The sequence below is a fragment of the Eriocheir sinensis genome, chromosome 13 (assembly GCF_024679095.1).
Source record: "Eriocheir sinensis breed Jianghai 21 chromosome 13, ASM2467909v1, whole genome shotgun sequence".
NCBI classification, from domain to species: Eukaryota; Metazoa; Arthropoda; class Malacostraca; order Decapoda; family Varunidae; genus Eriocheir; species Eriocheir sinensis.
Window position 1 is genome coordinate 19,287,110 of NC_066521.1, and position 22,500 is coordinate 19,309,609.

The 22,500-nt window shown below is 45.4% G+C and overlaps 2 protein-coding genes across 2 annotated transcripts in view; both read left to right on the forward strand.

Annotated features, from left to right (window-relative positions):
- LOC126997814 (cAMP-specific 3',5'-cyclic phosphodiesterase, isoforms N/G-like) overlaps positions 1-4,791 on the forward strand; it is a 141,028-nt gene extending 136,237 nt beyond the window's left edge. The window contains exon 8 of the mRNA XM_050859026.1: positions 4,408-4,791. Coding sequence (XP_050714983.1) covers positions 4,408-4,791 — 384 coding nt within the window. The remainder of the gene's footprint in view (positions 1-4,407) is intronic.
- The window catches only part of LOC126998130 (cAMP-specific 3',5'-cyclic phosphodiesterase 4C-like), a 67,021-nt gene continuing 48,467 nt past the window's right edge, over positions 3,947-22,500 (forward strand). The window contains 2 exon segments of the mRNA XM_050859540.1: positions 3,947-5,064; positions 5,067-5,504. Coding sequence (XP_050715497.1) covers positions 4,867-5,064; positions 5,067-5,504 — 636 coding nt within the window. The 5' untranslated portion in view covers positions 3,947-4,866.

Sequence of the window (22,500 nt, forward strand, 5' to 3'; positions counted from 1 at the left end):
AATAAATATAATAAGGCGTTTTTGCTCATTAAGTTTACGTGAGTGGGGAATTTTTTTTTTTTTTTTTTTTCATTTTTATTTCCCATTAAAATCACGTTCCTGTTTTTTTTTTTCGTTTTTCGTTTTTTTTTTTTTTTGTTTTTTGTATCATTAAATTCACGTAATGTTTTTATTTGTTTTTGTTTTTTTCTGATTATTTTTGTCTTGTTTTTGTTTCCCTTGTTTATGTGTACCTTTGTTTATTTTTAATTCATTTATTTTCCCTTCCTTTCCCTTCCTTCACGAACTCCACTAAATCTATGTTATTGTTGTTTTTGTGTTTTTTTTTTGTTTGTTTTTTTTTCCTATTAAATTTACGTAATGTTTTTTTTTTATCATCTTTCCTGTATTTTGTTATTTTATGCTTCCCTTTTTCCTCGCACTGAAGCGCCGTTGTATAATTTGTTTTATGAACGTCCGTGCGTAGGAGAGAGAAAAAGATATATCACAAAAAGGTAGAAAACAAAAAAGTTATATTCAAAAGGGTAATTACTGTACTACATTTTTAATTTATTTTTAAGGATCTGTGTGTGTGTGTGTGTGTGTGTGTGTGTGTGTGTGTGTGTGTGTGTGTGTTTCGTCACCTCCTCACCCCCTCACCTTACCTGCCTCTCCTTATTAATTAGCACCTGTGAGTGTGTGTGTGAGAGAGAGAGAGAGAGAGAGAGAGAGAGAGAGAGAGAGAGAGAGAGAGAGAGAGCTATTGATGCACCTGGTTTCTGCTTTTTATTTTTATTTTTCGTCTCCCAAATGTTTAATTATTTAGAGGCCAAGTTTCCGTTTCCGGGTTCGGTGCGCCGTTTACCGCTGTTGCCTTCCTCCACTACGTTGCATTCATCATTATCGTTTTTCATATACAGCGCCATGCATACAGCGGCGCTAGTTTCGTTTTCGGCCATCTCGGTTTCGGTCGCTTCTCGCTCTTCCTCTGTTTCGCGGCGCACCGGTTCGCCCTCCGCCACTCCGTTTCAATATTTCCCCGAACCCGTTTTGTGCCAGTAAAGGGTTTTTATATTTGTGTGTGTTTTTATTGACTTTTATTTTTGGTCTTGTTGTTGTTGTTATTTTTGGTGGTGGTATTGATTTTTTTTTTCTCTCCATTTCCTCTCGCTTTCTCTTCTGCCTCTTGTTCTTGTTGTTGTTGTTGATGTTGTTGTTTTCCTTCCACTTATGAATTCCACGTTCTGATATGCGTTGTTATTTTCACTTTTTTTGTTGTTGTTGATGTTTTCCTTCCACTTATGAATTCCACTTTTTGATATGCGTTGTTATTTTCACTTTTTTGTTGTTGTTGTTGATGTTTTCCTTCCACTTATGAATTCCACTTTTTGATTTGCGTTGCTATTTTCACTTTTTTTTGTTGTTGTTGATGTTTTCCTTCCACTTACGAATTCCACTTTCTGATATGCGTTGTTATTTTCACTTTTTTTGTTGTTGATGTTTTCCTTCCACTTATGAATTCCACTTTTTGATATGCGTTGTTATTTTCACTTTTTTTTGTTGTTGTTGATGTTTTCCTTCCACTTACGAATTCCACTTTCTGATATGCGTTGTTATTTTCACTTTTTTTGTTGTTGATGTTTTCCTTCCACTTATGAATTCCACTTTTTTATATGCGTTGCTATTTTCACTTTTTTTTGTTCTTGATGTTTTCCTTCCACTGACGAATTCCACTTTCTGATATGCGTTGTTATTTTCACTTTTTTTGTTGTTGATGTTTTCCTTCCTTCGAATTCCACTTTTTGATATGCGTTGTTATTTTCACTTTTTTTGTTGTTGTTGTTTTTCCTTTCCTCTTATGTCCACTTTTTGTTGTTATTTTCACTTTTTTTTTTGTTGCTGTTCTATTTATTTTCTCTCTTATCCTTTGCCTTGTTTTTTTTTCCTTTCATTTATCAATTTCTCTGTTTTTCTTCTTCTCTAATTTTGTTGTCATTTTCCTTGTTCTTCTCTCCTCTTTTCTTTCCTCTCACTTTCTGTTCTCTTTTTTTTTCCCTCCAATGAATTTATCTTTTTTTTCTTCTCTATTTTCTCCTGATTAATCCTTTGCCTTGTTTTTTTCTCCTTTCATTTATCATTTCCTCTGTTTTTCTTCTTCTTCTCTAATTGTGTTGTTATTTTTCTTGTTCTTCTCTTTCCTTTCCTCTCACCTTATGCATTTTTTTCTTCTCCCTTCTATGAATTTAACTTTATTTTCTTCTTCTCTGTGTGTTGTTGTTATTGTTTTCCTTGTTCTCCTCTTTCCTTTCCTCTCACCTGGTCTTTTTTTCTCTTTTCCTTCCTATGAATTTAAGATTTTTTCTTCTGTATTTGTCGTTGTTATTATTTTCGTTGTCGTCCTTTCCTCTCCTTTCCTCTCACCTGTCCTTTTTTTTATTCTCCCTTCTATGAATTTCAACTTTTTCTTCTTTTGTATTTGTCGTTGTTATTTTCGTTGTCGTTCTCTCCTCTCCTTTCCTCTAACTTTCTCTGTTTGTTTTTGTTTTTGTTTTTCTTTCAGCATTTCCTTTTGTCTCTTCTATTTTCGTTGTCGTTCTCTCCTCTTCTCTCCTCTAACTTTCTCTCTGTTTTTTTGTTATTTTTCCTTTCATTCATCACATCCTTCTGTCTCTTCTATTTTCGTGGATGTTTCGCCTCTCCTCTCACTTTCTCTGTTTTGTCTTGTTTCTTTCTTTCTTTACGTGTATTTCCACTTTTCGTCTCTGTTTGTGTCGTTGTTATTCTCCTTGGCTTTCTCCTCTCCTTTCATTTCCTGTATTTGTTTTTTTTTTCTTTTCCTTATCAATACTACTTTTTCTTCTGTCTATTCTTCTATTTTCCCCTTTCCTCTTTTCTCTCTCTCTCTCTCTCTCTCTCTCTCTCCCTCTCTCTTTTCTTTTCCTTCTTATCAATTTCACTTCTTTTTCTTCTTCTGTCCATTTCTCTCTTATTTCCCCACTTCCTGTTTTCTTTCTCTTTTCCTTATCAATTCCACCTCTTTTTCTTCTTCTGTCCATCTCTTATTTCCCCCTTCCCTTTCTCTCTCGCTTTCCCTCTCTCTCTCTCTCTCCGCCGTTCTTCCTCTGTCTTCCGGCCCTTTGTCCTCCCATCCCTCTGTCTAACGTTCTTTTGTTTCTCTGTTCTTTGTTCCTTTACACTGTTTCCTCCTCCTTACCGAAGTTCACCAGTTTTGAGGATTAACTATTATATCTTCTTTTTTTTTGTTTGTTTGTGTGTGTGTGTGTGGCGCCCAGTCCCTCTATATATACATTCATTGTAATTCAAGTTCTATTCGTATTTCTTTCCGTTCAAAGCACGTAGACACACACACACAAACACACACACACACACAAACACATACATACGCTTTTTCTTTTATTTTCTCTCTTTTCTTCGTATAATAATGAGTACATACGTAGTAGTAGAAGGAAAAATAAGAGGCAGATGAGGATAAGGAAGAAGAGGAAGGCGGAAAAGACGAAGACATTGAAGTTATACAAAGAAGTGGGAGGAGATTATATAAAGGCAGTACGAGGAGGAAGAGGAAGAGGAGGAGGAGGAGGAGGAGAAGGAACAGGTCTTACGGTTTTATCCCAGCAACGAGACCGCGTATGTGGGGGGATATGAGGATGCCAACGGTACCTAGCGATCCGTGTGTGTGTGTGTGTGTGTGTGTGTGTGTGTGTGTGTGTGTGTGTGTGTTGCTAAGTCCTGTTTCCGACAAGCTGCGTAATGGATGTGATGTGGGTGTGGAGTGAAAGGTCAGTTTCTCTCTCTCTCTCTCTCTCTCTCTCTCTCTCTCTCTCTCTCTCTCTCTCTCTCTCTCTCTCTCTCTCTCTCTCTCTCTCTCTCTCTCTCTCTCTCTCGCACTCACACACACACACACACTCAATTTACGCCAACGATGATAAAAAAAAAGTTATACATGTAACGAACAACAGAATTATTTTGATAGCTTTGGGAAAGGGAAGGGAGATGAGGATGACGCGGAGGAGGAGGAGGAGGACAAATGGTGACGATGGTGATGACAAGGGCGAAGGGACGTGGGTGGGCGGCGTTGAGGTGACTAATTAGCGCTCTGTGGCACCGTGGAGCGGCAGCAGGAAGGTGCGTTTGACGAAGAGGGAAGATCCGATGCTGAGGGGAGGAGGATGAGCTTGCCAGATGATGATGGGAGAGCGGAGGCGAGAGGGCCGGGGAGGGGAGGAGGAGGTGAGCGGTGGGTGGTGCGCGGATCGATGTACCTCGTCCCTCCTCCTCTTCCACCCCTCCTCCTCATCCTCCGCCTCCTACTCCTCCTCCACCTCCTCCTCCTCCTCCTCCTCCTCTTCCTCCACCTTCCTGCTGCTGCCGGGTAGTTCAGCGAGGCTGCCTTTAGTCCCGCCGTAGCCTCCCTGCCGGCCACACTCTCGCTGCCCGGCCGCCCACCGCCCACCGTCATCCTCCCTCAGCCCGCCGCCCGTCACCTCGGCAGGACACCATCCCTACGTCACCCTCGACGTCCCCGTCACCGTCGCGTCACGGGCGTCCGTGTGGTGCCGCGACACAGCCCGTGAGGCCAGACTGGACAGTTCCCCCTCCCCCCCCCAGCCCGCCCTTCCGCAGAGCCTCTGGCCTGTGCCCGCGCGGCGCTGGGCATGCCGGCAGCGCGCTGCCCCTCGGCTAGCGGGGGCGGGCCACGTCAAGATTGAGTCAGGTTCCCGGCAGGAGTGCGACGCCCCAAGTCCGCGTCCCGTGACTGTTGTGTCGCTCTCGGGCGTGATGGCGGCGTAGCGGCGCCGCCCACTGCTCTCCTTCGCCGACCCCCGCACCACCGGCCTGGAAGCCCTCACCGTCGTCGAATGGAGGATGCAGCTGCTGCTGAAGAGTAAGCACCGGGAGAAGGGCGGCAGCGGCGGCGGCGGCGGCGGCGGCGGAGGCGGAGGCGGAGGAGGCGGCGGAGCCAGAGGCCTGGCGGAGGGGGCGGCCGGTGGCCCTGGACCCTCCCGCCCCCCCTCCAGGACCACATCCAGAGGGCCCTCCAGAGGCTCCTCCCGCCCTCCTCCGCCCCCCTCCGCCCACCCTCGAGGGAGGTCAGTCCTGTGCACGAGGCCGCCAACTTCCACCCTGACCTAGTGGCCTCCGGGGCCCTGCACTGCGAGTCCCCGCACCGCCACCACCACCACCACCACGGCCACCACCACGCCCACTACCACCACCACCACCCGCCCTGGGATGGGCGGGCCGTCTGCTATCCTCATGGCCGCGTGCCCCACGAGATGCTTGACGGCGTGCCGGATCCTCGGTTCGCACCCACGTGCCCCTGCGGCGGCCGCCTCTCCAGGGCTTCCTCGTGGGAGTCTGACCGGCCGCCCGACGGGGCCGAGTCGGGCTGCTTCCCCAAGGGCCGCTCCAAGCACGAGTATCGGTCCCAGAAAGGCGGCCGCGGCAGGATACGGCGCCTCATCGATATGTCTGTGATAATGGGCATCTTCAAGCCCTGCAAGGTGAGTACACGAGTCTTTCGCTGAGTCCCGACGGCGATGGTTTTTTGTCCACCTGACGAAAGAAAGGCGTCCTGACGCCCCGGGCCGCCTTGACCTCCGGGAGCCTCGCGGCGCGGCGCGCACGTTTTTTTCCGAACACCTTGTCCCGCCGGCCGGTGCTCCTGGAGGGCACCGAACGTTCCGTCACGACACCCATTTGTCTCTTACACACACACACACACACACACACACTTTACCTCGTCTAGACGAACACGTTAATGAAGTGTGCCGCCAACAATCTCCCTCACGATCGCGGAGGGAAGGAAGGGCGGCGGCGGCGGCGGCGGCGGGAAAGGCGATACAAGGCGAGGCTCCCGCGGCGCTGACGAAGCCAATGATGCCGCTGGGAAGGTGTCGGGGGCGCTGCCGGGACGAGGGGAGGGGTAAAGGGGGGAGGTACCTGAAGAAGGGAAACTAGGACAACCATGGCGAGAGACAGACAGACAAATGACCTTCAAACAGCATCTTAGCCTACTCAGAACAAGGGCACGAGATAATGAACACCAGAATCAAAGGCAACAATCAATTATCATTATTCACCTCATTGCCTAATCTCTTCACCCCCTTTTCCCTTACCTATGCCCCATTACCTTTGCCTTACTAGACTTTACCTTCCTTCCTTCCTTTCCTTCCTTCCTTCCTTCTTTCCTTTCCTTCCTTCCTTCCTTTCCTTCCTTCCTTCCTTCCCTTCCTTCCTTCCTTCCTTCCCTTCTCTTCCCTTTCCTTCCTTCCTTCTTTTCCTTTCCTTTCCTTCCTTCCCTTCCTTCCTTCTCTTTCCTTCCTTCCTTCCTTCCTTCCTTCCTTTCCCTTTCCTTCCTTCCTTCCCTTCCTTCCTTCCTTCCTTCCTTCCTTCCTTCCTTCTTTCCCTTTCCTTTCCTTCCTTCCCTTCCTTCCTTTCCTTCCTTCCTTCCTTCCCTTCTCTTCCTTTCCTTCCCTTCCCTTTCCTTTCCTTCCCTTCCCTTCCTTCCTTCCTTTCCTTCCTTCCTTTCCTTCCTTCCTTTCCTTCCCTCCCTCCCTTCCTTCCTTCCTTTCCTTCCTTCCTTCCTTCTTTTCCTTTCCTTTCCTTCCCTTCCCTTTCCTTTCCTTCCCTTCCCTTCCCTTTCCTTTCCCTTCCCTTTCCTTTATTTTACTTTCCTTCCTTTCCTTTCCTTCCTCCATCTCCATATTCCTCCTTTCCCCTACCTATGCGCCCTTACCTTTCCCTTACCTTACTTAACCTTTCCTTTACTGCTTCATCTCCCTACTCCTTTTCTCTTACCTGTGCCTATACATTTCCCTACCTTACCTTACCTTTAGCTATCCACCTCTTTGAATCCCTTACCCATCCACCTTTTCCTATTCAAGATCCAACCTCTTTAAAAGTACTATCCATATCCTATCCACCCTTCTTCCCCTTCAAGATCCAACCCCTTCAAAAGTAATCCCCTACATGTCCTATCCTCTCCTTCCTATCAACATCCTATCCACCCTTCTTCTCCCTCTTCAGCATCCTCCCCCTTCAGAAGTAAACATCCTATCCTTATCCTATCTACTCCTTCCCCTTTGAAAATCTCTCCCCTTCAGAAGTAAGCATCCCATTCATATCCTATCTTCCTCCTTTCCCTTTAAGATCACTCTCAAACCCTCTTCAAAAGTACACATCCTATCCCTATCCTTCTCCTTTCCCCTTCAAGATCCTCCCCCTTCAGAAGTAAGCATTCCATTCACATCCTATCTTCTTCCTTTCCCTTTAAGATCACTCTCAAACCCTCTTCAAAAGTAGACATCCTATCCTTATCCTCCTCCTATCCTTCTCCTTTCCCCTTCAAGTGCGTCCCCCTTCAGAAGTAAGCATCCTATCCACATCATATCCTTCTCCTTTCCCTTCAAGATCCTCCACAACCCCCTTCAAGATGTCTCTCAAACCCTCTTCAAAAGTACACATCCTAATCCTCCTCCTATCCTTCTTCCCCCTACAAGATCGTCCCCCTTCAGAAGTAAGCATCCTATCCAGATCCTATCCTCCTTCTTTCCCTTCAACATCCTCCTCATCCCCCTTCAAGATCTCTCTCAAACCCTCTACAAAAGAACACATCCAAATCCTCCTCCTATCCTTCTTCCCCTACAAGATCGTCCCCCTTCAGAGTAAAGGCATATATCCAGATCCCCTCCTCCTCTTTCTTCCCACATCCTTCCCCTTCAAGATCTCTCTCAAACCCTCTTCAAAAGTACACATCCTAATCCTCCTCCTATCCTTCTTCCCCCTTCAAGATCGTCCCCCTTCAGAAGTAAGCATCCCAGGTTCGAGCCCCGGAGCCTTTGCCCAGCCGTGACCCAGTGCGCGGGGAGGCGGGGCAAGGCAAGGAGGCGAGGGGGGGTGAGATTCACTGGTGTGTAAATGGACGTTTGACCCATTTTGCCAGTGATCCGATAATTCTTTCTTGAGCACGTATCCTCCTCCACTTCCACCTCTCCACATCCCTCCACCCTCCGTCTCTCCCTCCTCTTCCTCCACCCAACCTAACCTTACGCCCCTCTCCTTGTTTTGTTTTTCTTCTGTATCTTCTTCGTTTTCTTCTTTTTCCTCGTTTTCTTTTTCTTGATTTTTTTTCTTGTTCTTTTTCTTCTTCTTCCTGCTAGATACCTCTTTTTTTTAAGCACATGCCTCATCCTCTTCTACTTCCTCCTCCTTTTCCTCCTCCTCCTCCTCCTCTTCTTCTTCCCCCCTCTTCCTCCTCCTCCTCCTTCTCTTCTTCCCCTCCTCCATTTCCTGTTCTTCTTCATTTTCCTTTACCTCTTTTTTCCTCTCTTTCCTCCTCCTCCTCCTCCTCCTCCTCCTCCTCCTCCTCCTCCTCCATCTCCGCCTCCTAAACCAACCTTCTCTGTTTTATCAATACGGAAAAGGTCCTGATGATGATGACGATTTCCAGCAATTAGGGAGTGAGAGAGAGAGAGAGAGAGAGAGAGAGAGAGAGAGAGAGAGAGAGAGTGTGTGTGTGAGAGAGGAGGAGAGGAGAGGGGAAAAAAAGAGAGGGTACAATGGTCTCTCCCGGTCTCGCTTACGTCAGAATTGCGTCACTGTGACGTCGCTCGGGGGTCCATGCATGTGGTTGCAAGAGTAAGGCGTTTATTCGGGGATCGGTATCCTCAGACGTTCTCGCCCCTCACACCAACTACTTCCAAAGGCCGTAAAGGGGATAAGTCGGCTTCTTATGGGTGTTTTCTTAGGTTCATGGTACAGGAGAAGAGTTAAACTACCACCAGGGTCATGAAACTACCTCTGGAAATGCCCTGAACAACTAAGAAAGCCGTGTTCTTATGAGTGTTTTCTTGGGTTCATGGTACAGGAGAAGAGTTAAACTACCACCACGGTCATGAAACTACCTGGAAATGCCCTGAACACCTAAGAAAGTCGGCTTCTTATGGGTGTTTTCTTAGGTTCATGGTACAGGAGAAGAGTTAAACTACCACCAGGGTCATGAAACTACCTCTGGAAATGCCCTGAACAACTAAGAAAGCCGTGTTAGAGATCAACCGGGTTCTTATGGGTGTTTTCTTAGGTTCATGGTACAGGAGAAGAGTTAAACTACCACCACGGTCATAAAACTACCCCTGGAAATGCCCTGAACACCTAAGAAAGCCGTGTTAGAGATCAACCGGGTTCTTATGGGTGTTTTCTTAGGTTCATGGTACAGGAGAAGAGTTAAACTACCACCACGGTCATAAAACTACCTCTGGAAATGCCCCGAACTCCTATGAAAGCCGTGTTAGAGATCAACCGGGTTCTTATGAGTGCTTTCTTAGGTTCATGGTACAGAAGAGTTAAACTACCACCACGGTCATAAAACTACCCCTGGAAATGCCCCGAACACCTAAGAAAGCCGTGTTAGAGATCAACCGGGTTCTTATGAGTGTTTTCTTAGGTTCATGGTACAGAAGAAGAGTTAAACTACCACCACGGTCATAAAACTACCCTGAAATCCCTGAACACCTATGAAAGCCGTGTTGGACTGAAATGTTCATAGTCATATTCCTCTCACATCAACACCCCTCTCAGGCCAGGAGATCAACCTGGTTCTTATGAGAGTTTCTTTGGGTTCATGGTACAGAGGAAGGGTCAAACTACCACCAGGGTCATAAAACTACCCTGGAAATGCCCCGAACACCTAAGAAAGCCGTGTTAGAGATCAACCGGGTTCTTATGAGTGTTTTCTTAGGTTCATGGTACAGGAGAAGAGTTAAACTACCACCAGGGTCATGAAACTACCTCTGGAAATGCCCCGAACTCCTATGAAAGCCTTGTCAAATATGTATGCGAAATGTATCCTCAGACGCTCTCGCCCCTCACATCACCTACTTCCAAAGGCCAAAAAGAGAATCAATCGGCTTCTAATGAGTGTTTTTTTTGGGTTCATGGTACAGAAGAAGGGTCAAACTACCACCAGGGTCATGAAACTACCCCTGGAAATGCCCTGAACTCCTACGAAAGCATTGTCAAATATGTCTTGGGTGGCGAAATGTTAAAGAATATGGGCGGCACGGTTTGGGCGGCTCGTGTGGTTCCTCTACAGTCAGTTCGAGTCCGCCACCCCGCCTCACCAGCCCCACCCCCCCTCCTGAGATACCCGCTCTTCGTTAGGTAGTTTAGCGGCGTTCGTGTGGCTAAAAATAGGAATACACGGGAACAAACAAACAAAAACATGCCGGCTCTTTCATATTCTCATTCTCTCTCTGTTTATCTATCTGTCTCTACCTATCTATCCATGTCTATTTTTACACACCTATAACCATGCGGAGGTTCAATGACGTCTAATTTTGTTTTTCTTGTAGTAGTAGCAGCAACAGTAGTAGTAATAGTAGTAGTAGGAGGAGGAGGAGGAGGAGGAGAAGGACGAGGAGGGGGAGTAGTAGTAGTAGTAGTAGTAGTAGTAGTAGTAGTAGTAGTAGTTACAATATCCTTTTTCCACCTATCTCTCCCCTTCTCTCGACTAATTGAATCTGTCATCAGAGACTCGGGCGCTGTGCGAAAGAGAGAGAGAGAGAGAGAGAGAGAGAGAGAGAGGCACAGGCAGACAGAGATAGAGACGAACCCTATTTACATTCGACATTCAATTAGGAAATCAGAAACGCCGGACGAGGAAAAAAAAATGCTTCAAGAACGTTATTTTTCACTTCCCATCATTATCATCAGCAGCAGCAGCATTATTATCAAGGTCACCTCTCTCACTCCCCGTATTGAATAGAGGAATGAAAAGCACATCTCTCCTTCCTGCTTCCTCTTCCTTCTCACCCCCCATTCCTCCTCCTCCTCCTCCTCCTCCTCCTGCTCCTCCCCTCCCTCCATGTTTTTCCAGTACTGCTGCAGCCGTTTGGTGGAGGCACTGACGTCAGCGTGACGTCACCGGGAGTCTGAGTCGGGCACGGTTGCCAGAGTGGGGTGAAAAGGAAAATAAGAGCCGGCCGTGTTTTTTTTTCCTTCATTTTTTGTCGCGTCGGGGTCTGGGCGGCGGCGTTTTCCGTTGTGGCTTTGTGGCGAGACCCATTCCGACCCATCCCGGTGTGTTTGTCTGTCCTGATGATGCTTAATACCTTGAATCTAGGGCCGTGAAGGTGTGGAGACTAGCACCGCGCCGTGTTCCGCTCCAGTTAAATTTCGTGAGCCAAGTACCGCCGCCAGTGAGAAGGGAAGGGGGGCAAGGGAGGGTCAGGGGAGAGGGGGAGGGACGGACAACAGCTCCTTTGCCTCCGTGGAGTGGTGGAATGTTAGTCTTCATTTTTTAGGAGTCTGTGTGGGGAGCAAGGCAAGGCAAGGGAAGGGATGGCAAGGCGTGTGTCGGGGCGTCGATGTAGAAAAATGTATTGTGTTAGGTTAGTTTTGCGTTAGTCCGGGGATCTGTGTGTGTGTGTGTGTGTGTGTGTGTGTGTGTGTGTGTGTGTGTGTGTGTTGTTGTTGTGTTTGCCTGTCTGAAAGAGGAGGGAAAGGTCAGGGAGCGAGGGAGGGAGAGGAGGAAGAAGGAAACGATGGAAAAAAAGGAGAGTTTGTGCATGAGGGAACGTGAGAAGGGAGAAGTAAAAGGAAGGATGAAGAATGGAAAAGCGGGACGTTGAAAGGGGTGGAAGAGGAGAAGGGAGAGGGTGAAGACAGGATGAAGGATAGAAATGAAAAAAGTCGATAACATAGGAAAGGAAGAAGAGAGGAAAGGAGAGGGTGAAGGAAGAAAAGGAGGCAAGTCGAAAAGGAAAAAAGAAAAAGAGAAAAGAGATTGAAAGAAGAATGAAACAGAAAGGAAAGAAGTCGATGGAGACGGAAGAATAGAAGAAGGGAGAAGGTGAATAAAGGATAAAGAAGAGAAAGGAAGAAAGTCGATAAAGATTAAAGAAAAGAAGAAGGGAGAGGTGAAAGAAGAGAAAGAAGGAAGGATTGAGGGAAAGAAGGGAAAGTTGACAGGTAACGAAGAATAGAAGAGGAGAGAGTGAAATAAAAATGATAGGAAAAAGGAGAAACGGAAGAAAGAAAGAAAGGTTAATAGGAAGGAGAGAAGCAATGAAGACAGGAAGGAAGGAAGGAAGGAAGAGGAAATAGGCACAAAAGATAATGAGCATGACAGGAAATGACATCAGGAAAGGGAAGATAATTGAAATGAGGACAGAAAGAAGGAGAGAAAAGAAGGAAAACCAGGAGAGAGAAAACGAAAAGGAGGAAAAACATAGAACCAATGAAAAGAGGAGAAAACGAATAAAAGAGAAAGAAAGAAAGAAGAGAAAGGGAAGGAAAATGAGACACGACTGAAAGAAGGGAAAAAGAGAAAGAAAACCAAGAAAAAGAGAAAACGAAAAGGAGAAAAACAAACAACCAATCAAAAATACAAAAAATAAAAAGAAAAGAGAAAGAAAGAAAGAAGAGAAGGAGAAGAAGAAGAAAACTGAATAAAGAAAAATAAGGAGAGAACAAAAAAACAAATGAAAATACGAAAAAAATGAATAAAAGAGAAAGAAAGAAATCAAAAAAGGAAAAGAAGGAAAAGAACAAAAAAAAAACAATGAAAACACGAAAAAATAATAAAAAAGAAAGAAAGAAAGAAAAGAAAAGGAAGAAGAAGAAGAAGACGACGACTTAATGAAGAAAAAGAAGAACAAAAAACTATGAAAATAAGAAAAATATGAATAAAAGAGAAAGAAAAAAAAGGAAAAGAAGGAAAGGAAGGGAAAAGACAACTGAATTAAGGAAAAGAACAACAAAAATGAATCAAAATAAGAAAAAAGTTAATAAAAGCGAAAGAAAGAAAAAAAAAGGGAAGAAGAAGAAGAAGAAGAAAACAACTACATAAAAGAAATGAAGGAGAGAACAAAAAAAAACAATGAAAATACGAAAAAAATAATAATAATAAAGAAAAAAAAGGAAAGGAAAGGAAGGTAAGAAACAAACGTAACCGATCCACCCTTGACTTACTCGGCCGCTTCCTCCCTTCATCCTGCCTTCATCCCCTTGCCTTCCTGTCCCACCTTGACTCCTCCTCGCATACCTTGACCTCGCTTCACCTGCAGACTCTTCTTACCCACTTGACTTCGCTTCTGACGCCGGTGACCTAGTTTGACCCAGATTGACCTAGCTCCTCAGTTTTGACCATCTTTTTCAGCTTTTTTTTCCCCTCTCATCATTTTGACCTAGCTTGACCTAACTCTACGGGCAACCTCCTCAGTTTTGACCATCTTTTTCAGCTTTTTTTCCCCTCATCATTTTGACCTTGCTTGACCTAACTCTACGGGCAACCTCCTCAGTTTTGACCATCTTTTCCAGCTTTTTTTTTCCTTATCATTTTGACCTAGCTTGATCTTCATCCTCTTTTTCCGCCATTTTCTTTCTCGATTTTGACCCAGCTTGACCTTCATTGACCTCTTCATCATCTTCATTCTCTTTTTCCCTTCGCCATTTTCATCCTCGCTTTTGACAGGAGGAAAACAAGGAACAGGAGGAAAAAAAACAGGAGGAAGAAGAGGAAACAAAGGAACAGGAAGAACAGGAATCAACAAGAGGAGGAGGAACAGGAGAAAACGGAAGTAGTTACAGGCAGAATAAAGGGAGAAAATAAAACAACAGGAGGAACAGAAAGAAAGAAAAGGGAAAAAAAAAATCATACGTAGACAACTTAGAAAAAAAACAGGAGGAACAGAAAGAAAGAAAAGGGGAAAAAATTAAGACGAAGACAAAACTCAGAAAAAAACGGATAATCGGAAATGGACAGGACAGGACGAGCGGATAAAAAATATATATATAAAAAAAAAAATCCATACAGTGTTATATGAGAGTGAACTTGAAAACCTTCCTGATGACCACATTTTTCGCACCTGCCTTGACCTGCCCCAACCTGCCGACAACCTACCACCATTAACCTTTTAGCCCCCCTTACCTGTGTGACTGACCTTCCGACCTACCTGCCTACCTGACCTTTTCCTAATGACAACTTGGATGACCTCACCTGTCCTGTCCTTGCCTTGCCTTTTCACGACCTTTTCCGGAGTTAAAAAAAAGAAAAGAAAAAGGTGTTTGAAGCGTTTAAAGACTGAAGGTGTGAGCGATGACTTGAGGGATGAGCGAAAGTTAAAGAGAATGACCTGGGAAAGGGATGCGATATTTTTCTTCACTCATCGTTTCGTCCTGAAAAGAGTTGGTCCCCTCATTAGGAGTGTGGAATGCGGAAATGTGCAAGGAGGATGGAGGAAGGAGGAGGAGGAGGATGAGCAGGAGCAAGAGGAAGAGGACAAGGAGGAGAAGGAGGTAGAGGAGGAGGAGGAGGAGAAGGAGGAGGAAGAGAACAAGGAGAAGAAGGAGGAGAAGAAGAGGTAGGAGTAGTTACAGGAGGAGGAAAAGGAGGAGGAGGAGCAGGAGCAGGAGGAAGAGGACAAGGAGGAGAAGGAGGAGGAGGAGGAGAGGTAGGAGTAGGTACAAGAGGAGGAGGAGGAAGAGAAAGAGGAGCAGAAGCAGGAGGAGGAGGAGGAGGAGGAGGAGGAGGACTAGGAGCAGGTACGGTACAAGTTCAAGAGGAGGAGAAGGAAAATAGAGAAAAAAAAGAAAAGAATGAAAGAAAGAAGCAGAAGAAAGAAGAAAAGAAGAGAAGGAAAGAAGGAAGGAAACATGAAGAGAAGAAAAACACAGAAAGACAGATAACAGAGAAAGAAAAATGGAGAGAAAAAAATGAAGAGGAGGAAAATGAGAAGGCTGGAATGGCAGAGGGAGGAAAGAAGAGGAGGAGGAGGAAGGAAGGAAGGCAGAGTAGAAGGAAAGAGAGTCAAGGGGAAGGGGAGGGAACAAAGAGGAGACGTGAAGAGGAGGAAAAACTCGAAGAGGAAGATGAGGAAGGACCAAGAGGACGTGGAAGGGAGGAAGGGAGGAGAGGAGAGAGGAAGGAGGAGAGAGAAGAGAGAGGAGAGAGAAAAGGCGTTGGAGAAGAGAATGAGAGCGAGAGAGAGAGAGGATGGAGGGGGACCCTAATGAATTTTCGTCCACTACTTTTCACCCCCGTCCTCCCTCCCTTCCTCCCTCCATCTCTCCCCTCCCTCCCCCTCTCCCTCCCCCCTTCCCCCTCTTACCTGCCTATCATGTTACTGTCACTCAGCAACAAAACTAATTAAAGAATCCACCTGTGAGAGTCTCGGTGACACACGTACGTACACACACACACACACACACACACACACACACACACACACACACACACACACACACACACACATCAACACAGCACAGGAAGCGAAGATTTGAGTAATAACCTCCCCCCCCTTCTCTCTCTCTCTCTCTCTCTCTCTCTCTCTCTCTCTCTCTCTCTCTCTCTCTCTCTCTCTCTCTCTCTCTCTCTCTCTCTCTCTCTCGCTGACGTCACTGGAACACGTAACACCGCGATCTTGTTGCATGGGCGGACCTTCACTCATTAGGCCAATCATGTAGTTGTAGTAATTCGCTCCCTTAAGAAAGCGTCTTTGACATTCACGTCCGCTGGCGACTGTTTTTATGGGTGATTTTGACTTTTGTGTGTTTATTTTTAGGGTTGTGTTTCGATAAGAGTGTGTGTGGTGGGTGGGAGGGGAGGGGAGTGTGGGGGGAATGTGTGGGTGTGTGTGGGTGTGGGTGGGTGGGGTGGGGAATGTGTGTGGGGGGGGGGGAATGTGTGTGGGTGTGGGTGGGTGTGTGGGGTGGGGAATGTGTGTGGGTGTGGGTGGGTGTGGTGGGTGGGGAATGTGTGTGCGTGTGTTTGTGTGTGTGTTCTCCTCTAGTGTGCTTAAATTTGTACTTCATTTTTTTTTCTCTCTTTTATTTTCGTCTCATTTACTTATTTTTTTTTATTGCGTGTATGGATTTTTTTCTCCCTCTTTCTCTCTCTTTCTCTTTAGTCTTCTTTAAACTGTATTTCTAAATTGCTCCGTTCTTTTTTTCTTCCTATTTTTATCGTCTCATTTTCTTTATCTATTCCCATTTAAGATTGCAACTGATAAACTTGATATGGTAAACTGATTCGATATTCATTTAAACGTCATTTTTTTCGGATTTCCGTTTCCTGCTTCTCAGTGGTCAACGTTTCTTATCTGCTTCCCCTTCCCGTGAGTCAAGGGTTTTCCAGCTTAAGTCCATATGCTTTGATAACAGCTTGAAGTCCCTGCTGGAAAATAAAATAAAATAAAAATCACATTCGTAGTTGACTCAGAAAAAAAAAACATATCATACTTGACTCAGAAAAAAGTTTATGACGATTCAAACGATATCAAAAAAAGAACAGGCCTATACTTTTTTTTCTTGAACATGAGGATTTGTTACTTATCCTCTCCTTATCCTCTGTTTATTCCTTCATCCTTTACAATCATGTACTTTTCCTCTTCTTATTCCTTATTCCTTTACTGCCTTCTACCTATCCTCGTTAACTTATCCTCTGCCTATTTCCTCCTTATTCTCTATTCCTCTACTTATGCTTTACTATTCGTCTCCTTTTTCCATATTCTTCTATTTTCTTATCCACTTCTATCCTCTAGTTTTCCTCTACTTATTCTCTTATCACTCTATTATTCCCTACTTATTTTCTTCTACCTATCAGCTTCTGCTTCTCCTCTCTATACTTACCTCTGAAACTGATGCTTGTTGGGTGCTTCGTCAGAGTCCTTCGTTCGTTAGGTAAATTTTGGGGGGTCATATGTCGTGTTGATCTTGAAGTGCGTTACCTTCTCTCTATGTTACTTTGTGTTTCTTCCGTCTTTCATCGTCCTCAGGTAAATGTGCGCAGGTGTGTTTCTTTGTCCACGTGTGAGTGTTACCTGCGTGGGTGTGTTCCATCGTGATTACTCCAAGGGAAGGTTTCATTGACCAGGTGTGAAAGTGCTTGTATGTACAGGTGTAAGACCATTAATTTGTACAGGTAAAAGTGATCATACGCACAAGTTGAAGATGGTTCCTTTGTCCGGGTATGAGTGTTTTCCTTTGTTTAGGCGCGAAGGACTAGAGTGTCGTAGGTCAGGGATGGGTCCGTGTTCCTTTGTCCTCCTATATCTAGTGTGTTCCTTCGCTTGTTTCTGAGGGAGAAGCAGAACGTTTTCCAATCCCTTATATCGTCATTTCCTTTTCCCTTCTTTCAAGTGTATTCCAGGTATGAGGGTGTGTTCCTTTGAATCTAGTGTGTATGAGGGTGTGTTCCTTTGAATCTATTGTGTTCCTTTGCTTGTTTGAGGTAGAAGTTTAACGTTTTCAATTCCCTTATATCGTCATTTCCTTTTCCCTTCTTTCAAGTGTATTCCAAGTATGAAGGGCGTGTTCCTATGTCTTCCTGAGTCTAGTGTGTTCCTTTGCTTGTTTGAGGGAGAAGTTTAACGTTTTCAATTCCCTTATATCGTCATTTCCTTTTCCCTTCTTTCAAGTGTATTCCAAGTATGAGGGCGTGTTCCTTTGTTTTCCTGAATCTAGTGTGTCTAAATGCATTCCTTTGTTCATTGGTGAGAGAGAGAGAGAGAGAGAGAGAGAGAGAGAGAGAGAGAGAGAGAGAGAGAGAGAGAGAGAGCACCTAGTCGTATCCCATTCCTTTAACACTTCCTTTTCCTCCTTTGTCTTCCTTTGCCTTGCTGTCTAAATGCATTCCTTTGTTCGTTGGAGAAAGAGTGAGAGGCAGCTGCAGATCGTTTCCCACTCCTTTACTGCCTCCTTTTCCTCTCCTAAGTGTATTCCAAGTATGAAGGAATGAGGGTGTGTTCCTTTGCCTTCCTTTATCCACCCTTTTCCTATCCTTTCTCTTTTTCTCCCCTCCTTCCTTCCTCCTCTTCCCTCCTAATCCCTCCTGTTTCGTATCTTCCTCTATCTCCTTTCTCTATCTTTCTCCTTCCTCTCCCTTTTCGCCGTGTTTTACCTACCTTTATATTCCTCTCCTTCTCCCTATCTTCTCCTCTCTCTTTCTCTCCTCCTCCTTTATCCTCTGTTCATTGGTAGAGGCATCAGATCGTGTCCCATTCCTCTATATCGTTATTTACTTTACTCTTCCTTCTAAGTGTATACCGGGTTCCTCTGTCTTACTTTACCTTGCTGTCAAAATCCATTCCTTTGTTCATTAAGGGGGGGGAGAGAGAGAGAGAGAGAGAGAGAGAGAGAGAGAGAGAGAGAGAGAGAGACCACGCAGATAGTTTTCATCGCCTTTTCCGTGTGTGTTGTTCCTGTGATCGAGTGAGGAGGGAGTGGGGGGCGGGGGGCGGTGTTCCTGAAGGGGGTGACGGGGGTGTGATCGCTTGAGGGGGGGAGGCGCTGCGGGGCGGGGGTGGGGGGGCGGTGCAAGTGTCCCTTCTCGGCGTAGTCTTCAAGTGTTGCTGCGTCAGTCAGTCTTCCTTGAATTATTGAATGACACTCTCTACGCCATCCTCGCTCTCCCATTCCTCCGATATTCTCTTCCTTTCTCTCTCTCTCTCTCTCTCTCTCTCTCTCTCTCTCTCTCTCTTATTCCTTGCTCTTTCCTTCTCTTAATACACTTACTTCTGCTTCCTCTCTCTTTCTCTTTCTGTCTTTCTCCTGTTTCTTTCGTTTTTTTTATCCTCATCTTCCTCCTCTACCTCCCTTCTGTTATCTCCGTCTACCTCCCTGTTTTCTCCCTCTTTCTCTATCTCCTCCTCCTTGTTTCTCCATGTGACGACTCTCTCTGTCTTTCTATTTCCGTCTTTCTCCTTTTTCTTTCGGTTTTTTTTCCTCATCTTTCTCCTCTACCTCCATTCTGTTATCTCCGTCTACCTCCCTGTTTTCTCCCACTTTCTCTATCTCCTCCTTGTTTCTCCATGTGACGACTTTTTCTACCCTTTCTCTTTCTCTCTCCTTCCTCCCTTTCCCCTTCCTTCCTCCCTGCTCTTTCGTCGTGTTTCCCTCCATATTCTTTCTCTTTAATTTACCCGTTTTTCCCTTCCCTCTTGTCCGTATCCTACCTACCTCTATATTTATTTACTTCCCTCCCTTCCTCTCTCTTTCTCTTCCCTTCCTGGTTCGGCTTACCTACCTCAATCTCCTTTCTCTTCCTTGTTCTCCATTTTTCCCTCCTCTTTCTCCGTATTTTACCTTCTGTATTTCTCTATTTCTCCCTCTCCCTCCTTTCCGCTTGCACAGGTGTGGCTGGGATGAGTACGACAGGTAATTACGGTGTTTACCAAAAGGTGTTCATTCCCAGGTGATTCACGTGAGGTTCTCGTTTGTAGATCCGAGCAGTATGAGTGGATCCAATTCTCTCATTTGGGCTTCCCGATACTCCCCTTGCTAGACTTCCCCTTCCCTGTCTGTGTGTGTGTGTGAGTGTGTGTGTGTGTGTGTGTGTGTGATCGACCTGGGTGCGTGTAAGACTGGACGAACGGCTGGCTGGGTTGGTTCATGGTGAGTCACTACACACAACAACCTTCCTCCACGGCCGCCTCCACCACCACCACCACTACCACCACCACCCGGCCCATCTGACTGTAGCGTTTCGTTCGTCAGTAGACACACAACTCTCACCACGCAAGCACCCCATCCTCCGCGGTGCCTCAAGACAGACAGCACCTGAGCGCACAAAGACAGAGCCGGGGACAAGTCGGGGCACACCCACGCGTAACCTTTCCTAGTGTCAAACGTTGCGACAGAACGTGAATCCGGCGTCCCGCAAATCACATTGAAACGTTTCCGAACACAGCCGCGGGAGAACAATGCGTCCTGAGAAGAGTGAGAGGAAGAGAGTGTTGGAAGGACTTGAGTGGCGCCTTGGAGTGGTGGAGACACGAGTGGAGAGCGACAGAGGAGGAGGAGGAGGAGGACGGCTAGGAGGAAGAGGAGGAAGTGCTGGAAGAGGATGGACGGTGCATGTAGTGGAGAAAGGTGGAGATAGGAGTGATTATCGCCTCATTCAGTACGTAAAGTCGCTGCTAAGGAAGAGTTGGCGTACCATGTCCTCCTCGGCTAGTTGCTTTGCCCCGACCTGCCTCCCTTACCCTCTCTGCCCGAAGCATCCTACGTCTTCCCCATCCTGCGACGCCTCCTCACGGTCTTCCTCATCCTGCGCCTCATCCACCTCCTCTCCCTCATGTTCCTGTTCCTGTCGTTGCTGTTGTTGGCGTTACTCCCGACCTCAGGTAAAACCATGATTGTTACTCCACAGGTAGAGAGGTGAGAGAGACCCTGCCTAGTCACCTCCCTATCACACCTTTCAGCCCTCAACGGTGTATGGACCTCTGTATTATCTCCCACGTGGGCCCACACCTGATACACACACACACACACACACACACACACACACACACACACACACACACACACACACACTCACACAAATCCCTTTCAGCTTATTACAAAGGAGTTGGATTATTATTGTCTTGGATCTGAATCACACTCCGGGGACTCGCATCAGGAACAGACAGACAGACAGACGCAGACAGGCAGGCAAATTGGACTGAACAGAAGGAGACGGTACACAGACAGACGCTTTGAATATCCCAACAGCAACAGACAAACAACTGACGTGTGATTCCCAATAGACACAGACACACACCGACTCGACACAATCATGAACTTAACAAACACACACGCAAACAGGGAAACAAACAACGACAGGTGACATTGACTTAGCAAGGAAAACAGACTAACACTAACACACACAAACAGACAGAGACAGACGCTCTATTTCTTCTCATAATACCTTACGTGCTTATAAGATCTCATGCCACGTGTCGAAAAATACATTACACTTTATTTAGTTTTCCCGTTTAAGAGGAAGTTGTTCGAGTTTGTTTAGGTTGTTCTTCTTTAAGGATTTGTGTATTTCCTTTCCTGATACTTTAACGGGCTTATGGGATTCGATGCTGCGTGACGAGGTATAAGGCTACATCGAGGCGTTAGTTCTTTGTTGAATCACCTGGAAATCGTGTTTTTTGTTTTGTTTTAAAGTACTATCCTATCTTATGTAATCTGTCATCATTGTTTTCATTACCTATTTGCCTGATGACTTTATATTCGCAACCTACTCTTGTATACTTCTAAAACTGACACTATATTTTCTACACCTTAGGAGCAGGAAGTAGCGGGCTTTTTTTTCATATTGTTTTCTTTTCTTTTTTTTTAAGCCCTTGCACTGTCTCCACTGCTTTAAAAAAAAAAATTTAAAAACTATTTCTCTCTTTGTCGAAACGTAATTTTTTAACCTTTTTACATCTCTATTTCTTCTCCTGATACCTTACGGGCTGATAGATTCTGATGCCACGCGTCAAAAAAATACATTTCACTTTGTATATACTTTTCACGTTTACTCCATTGATATCTGAAGGGATGACACCTAAGACTTTTTTCTGCCGGTTTTCTGATGTATTTATCTAATTTAACCTGTTTTCTCGCAAGTCTATTTTCGGTCCGTGCCACGCGGGACCTAAAATTCCTTGAACGGTATTATCTGAGATGCTTTTTTTAGATACCTGTTTATAACGTGAATTTCTTGCGATATCAGGAATGTAAGCACCCTTCCCCCTTCCTTTGTTGATGTAAGTTATTCGCATTTAATTTCACTCCTAACTTACTGATTCCCTGTAACATTTAAGGGTTTTTTTTTTTTTTTTTACAACAAAGGAGACAGCTCAAGGGCACAAAAAAAGGAAACAATAATAAAAAAAAAAAAGCCCGCTACTTCTTCTGTTCATTCTTTTAACAATTTTTAGGGTTGATTTGGGTGTTTGTGTTATCTTATTCGCGTGTAGCAGTGTTTATTTTTTCTGCATTGTCTCCAAACACTAAAACTTACGATGCATTTCTTATCTCGGTGGGAACTTGGGTCTTGAGATCTGTGTGCAAGTTTTCCTTCTCATCTGACACTTTCCGGAACTGTTTGTGCGTTCCTGTCTCGTGTTTCTGTTTATGCGTCTTTCTGAGTATTGCCTCGAAGTGAAACCTTCCTCCTTTATATTATTCCTCTTCCTGTTTCTCCTTTTTTTCCTCCTGTGCCTCCTTGCTCCTTTCTTTCATTTTGTTCTTCCTGTTTTCTCCACCTGTTCATGCTCCTTCGTTTCCTCCTTTTCCTTAATTTCCTCCTGTTACTCCTCTTCCTCCTGTTCTTCTATTCTTGTCTCTCCTCCTCCTCCTCCTTTGTCTCGTCTCATTCTTTCAGTTCCCAAATTCTTCATGTCACTCCGAATATATTATGAATCTTCTATCAGTTCGTTATTATTGTTTTCGGCTCCCTGGATTCAAGACGTGCCGATCGCTGTACCGTTTCAGTTCAATCCGACACCCGCCAGTTTGAGAGGAAGACGAGAGCCTTGTTGTTGTGCTCGTTCAAAGGAGTAAAGTTGAGGCTGATGCTCCAGGCTAAAGGGGCGGCATGGCGGGCGTGACGAAGCCTAATTGATTTATTGCCCAGTTCAGGGAAGGCTTGAGGCGCACTTGAGTCACTCGTGTTGTGCCCTGACTCACGCGTCTCACTGTTTGGATGAGTCGTTGTTTGGGTGTTGGAAGATTCGGGGTTCT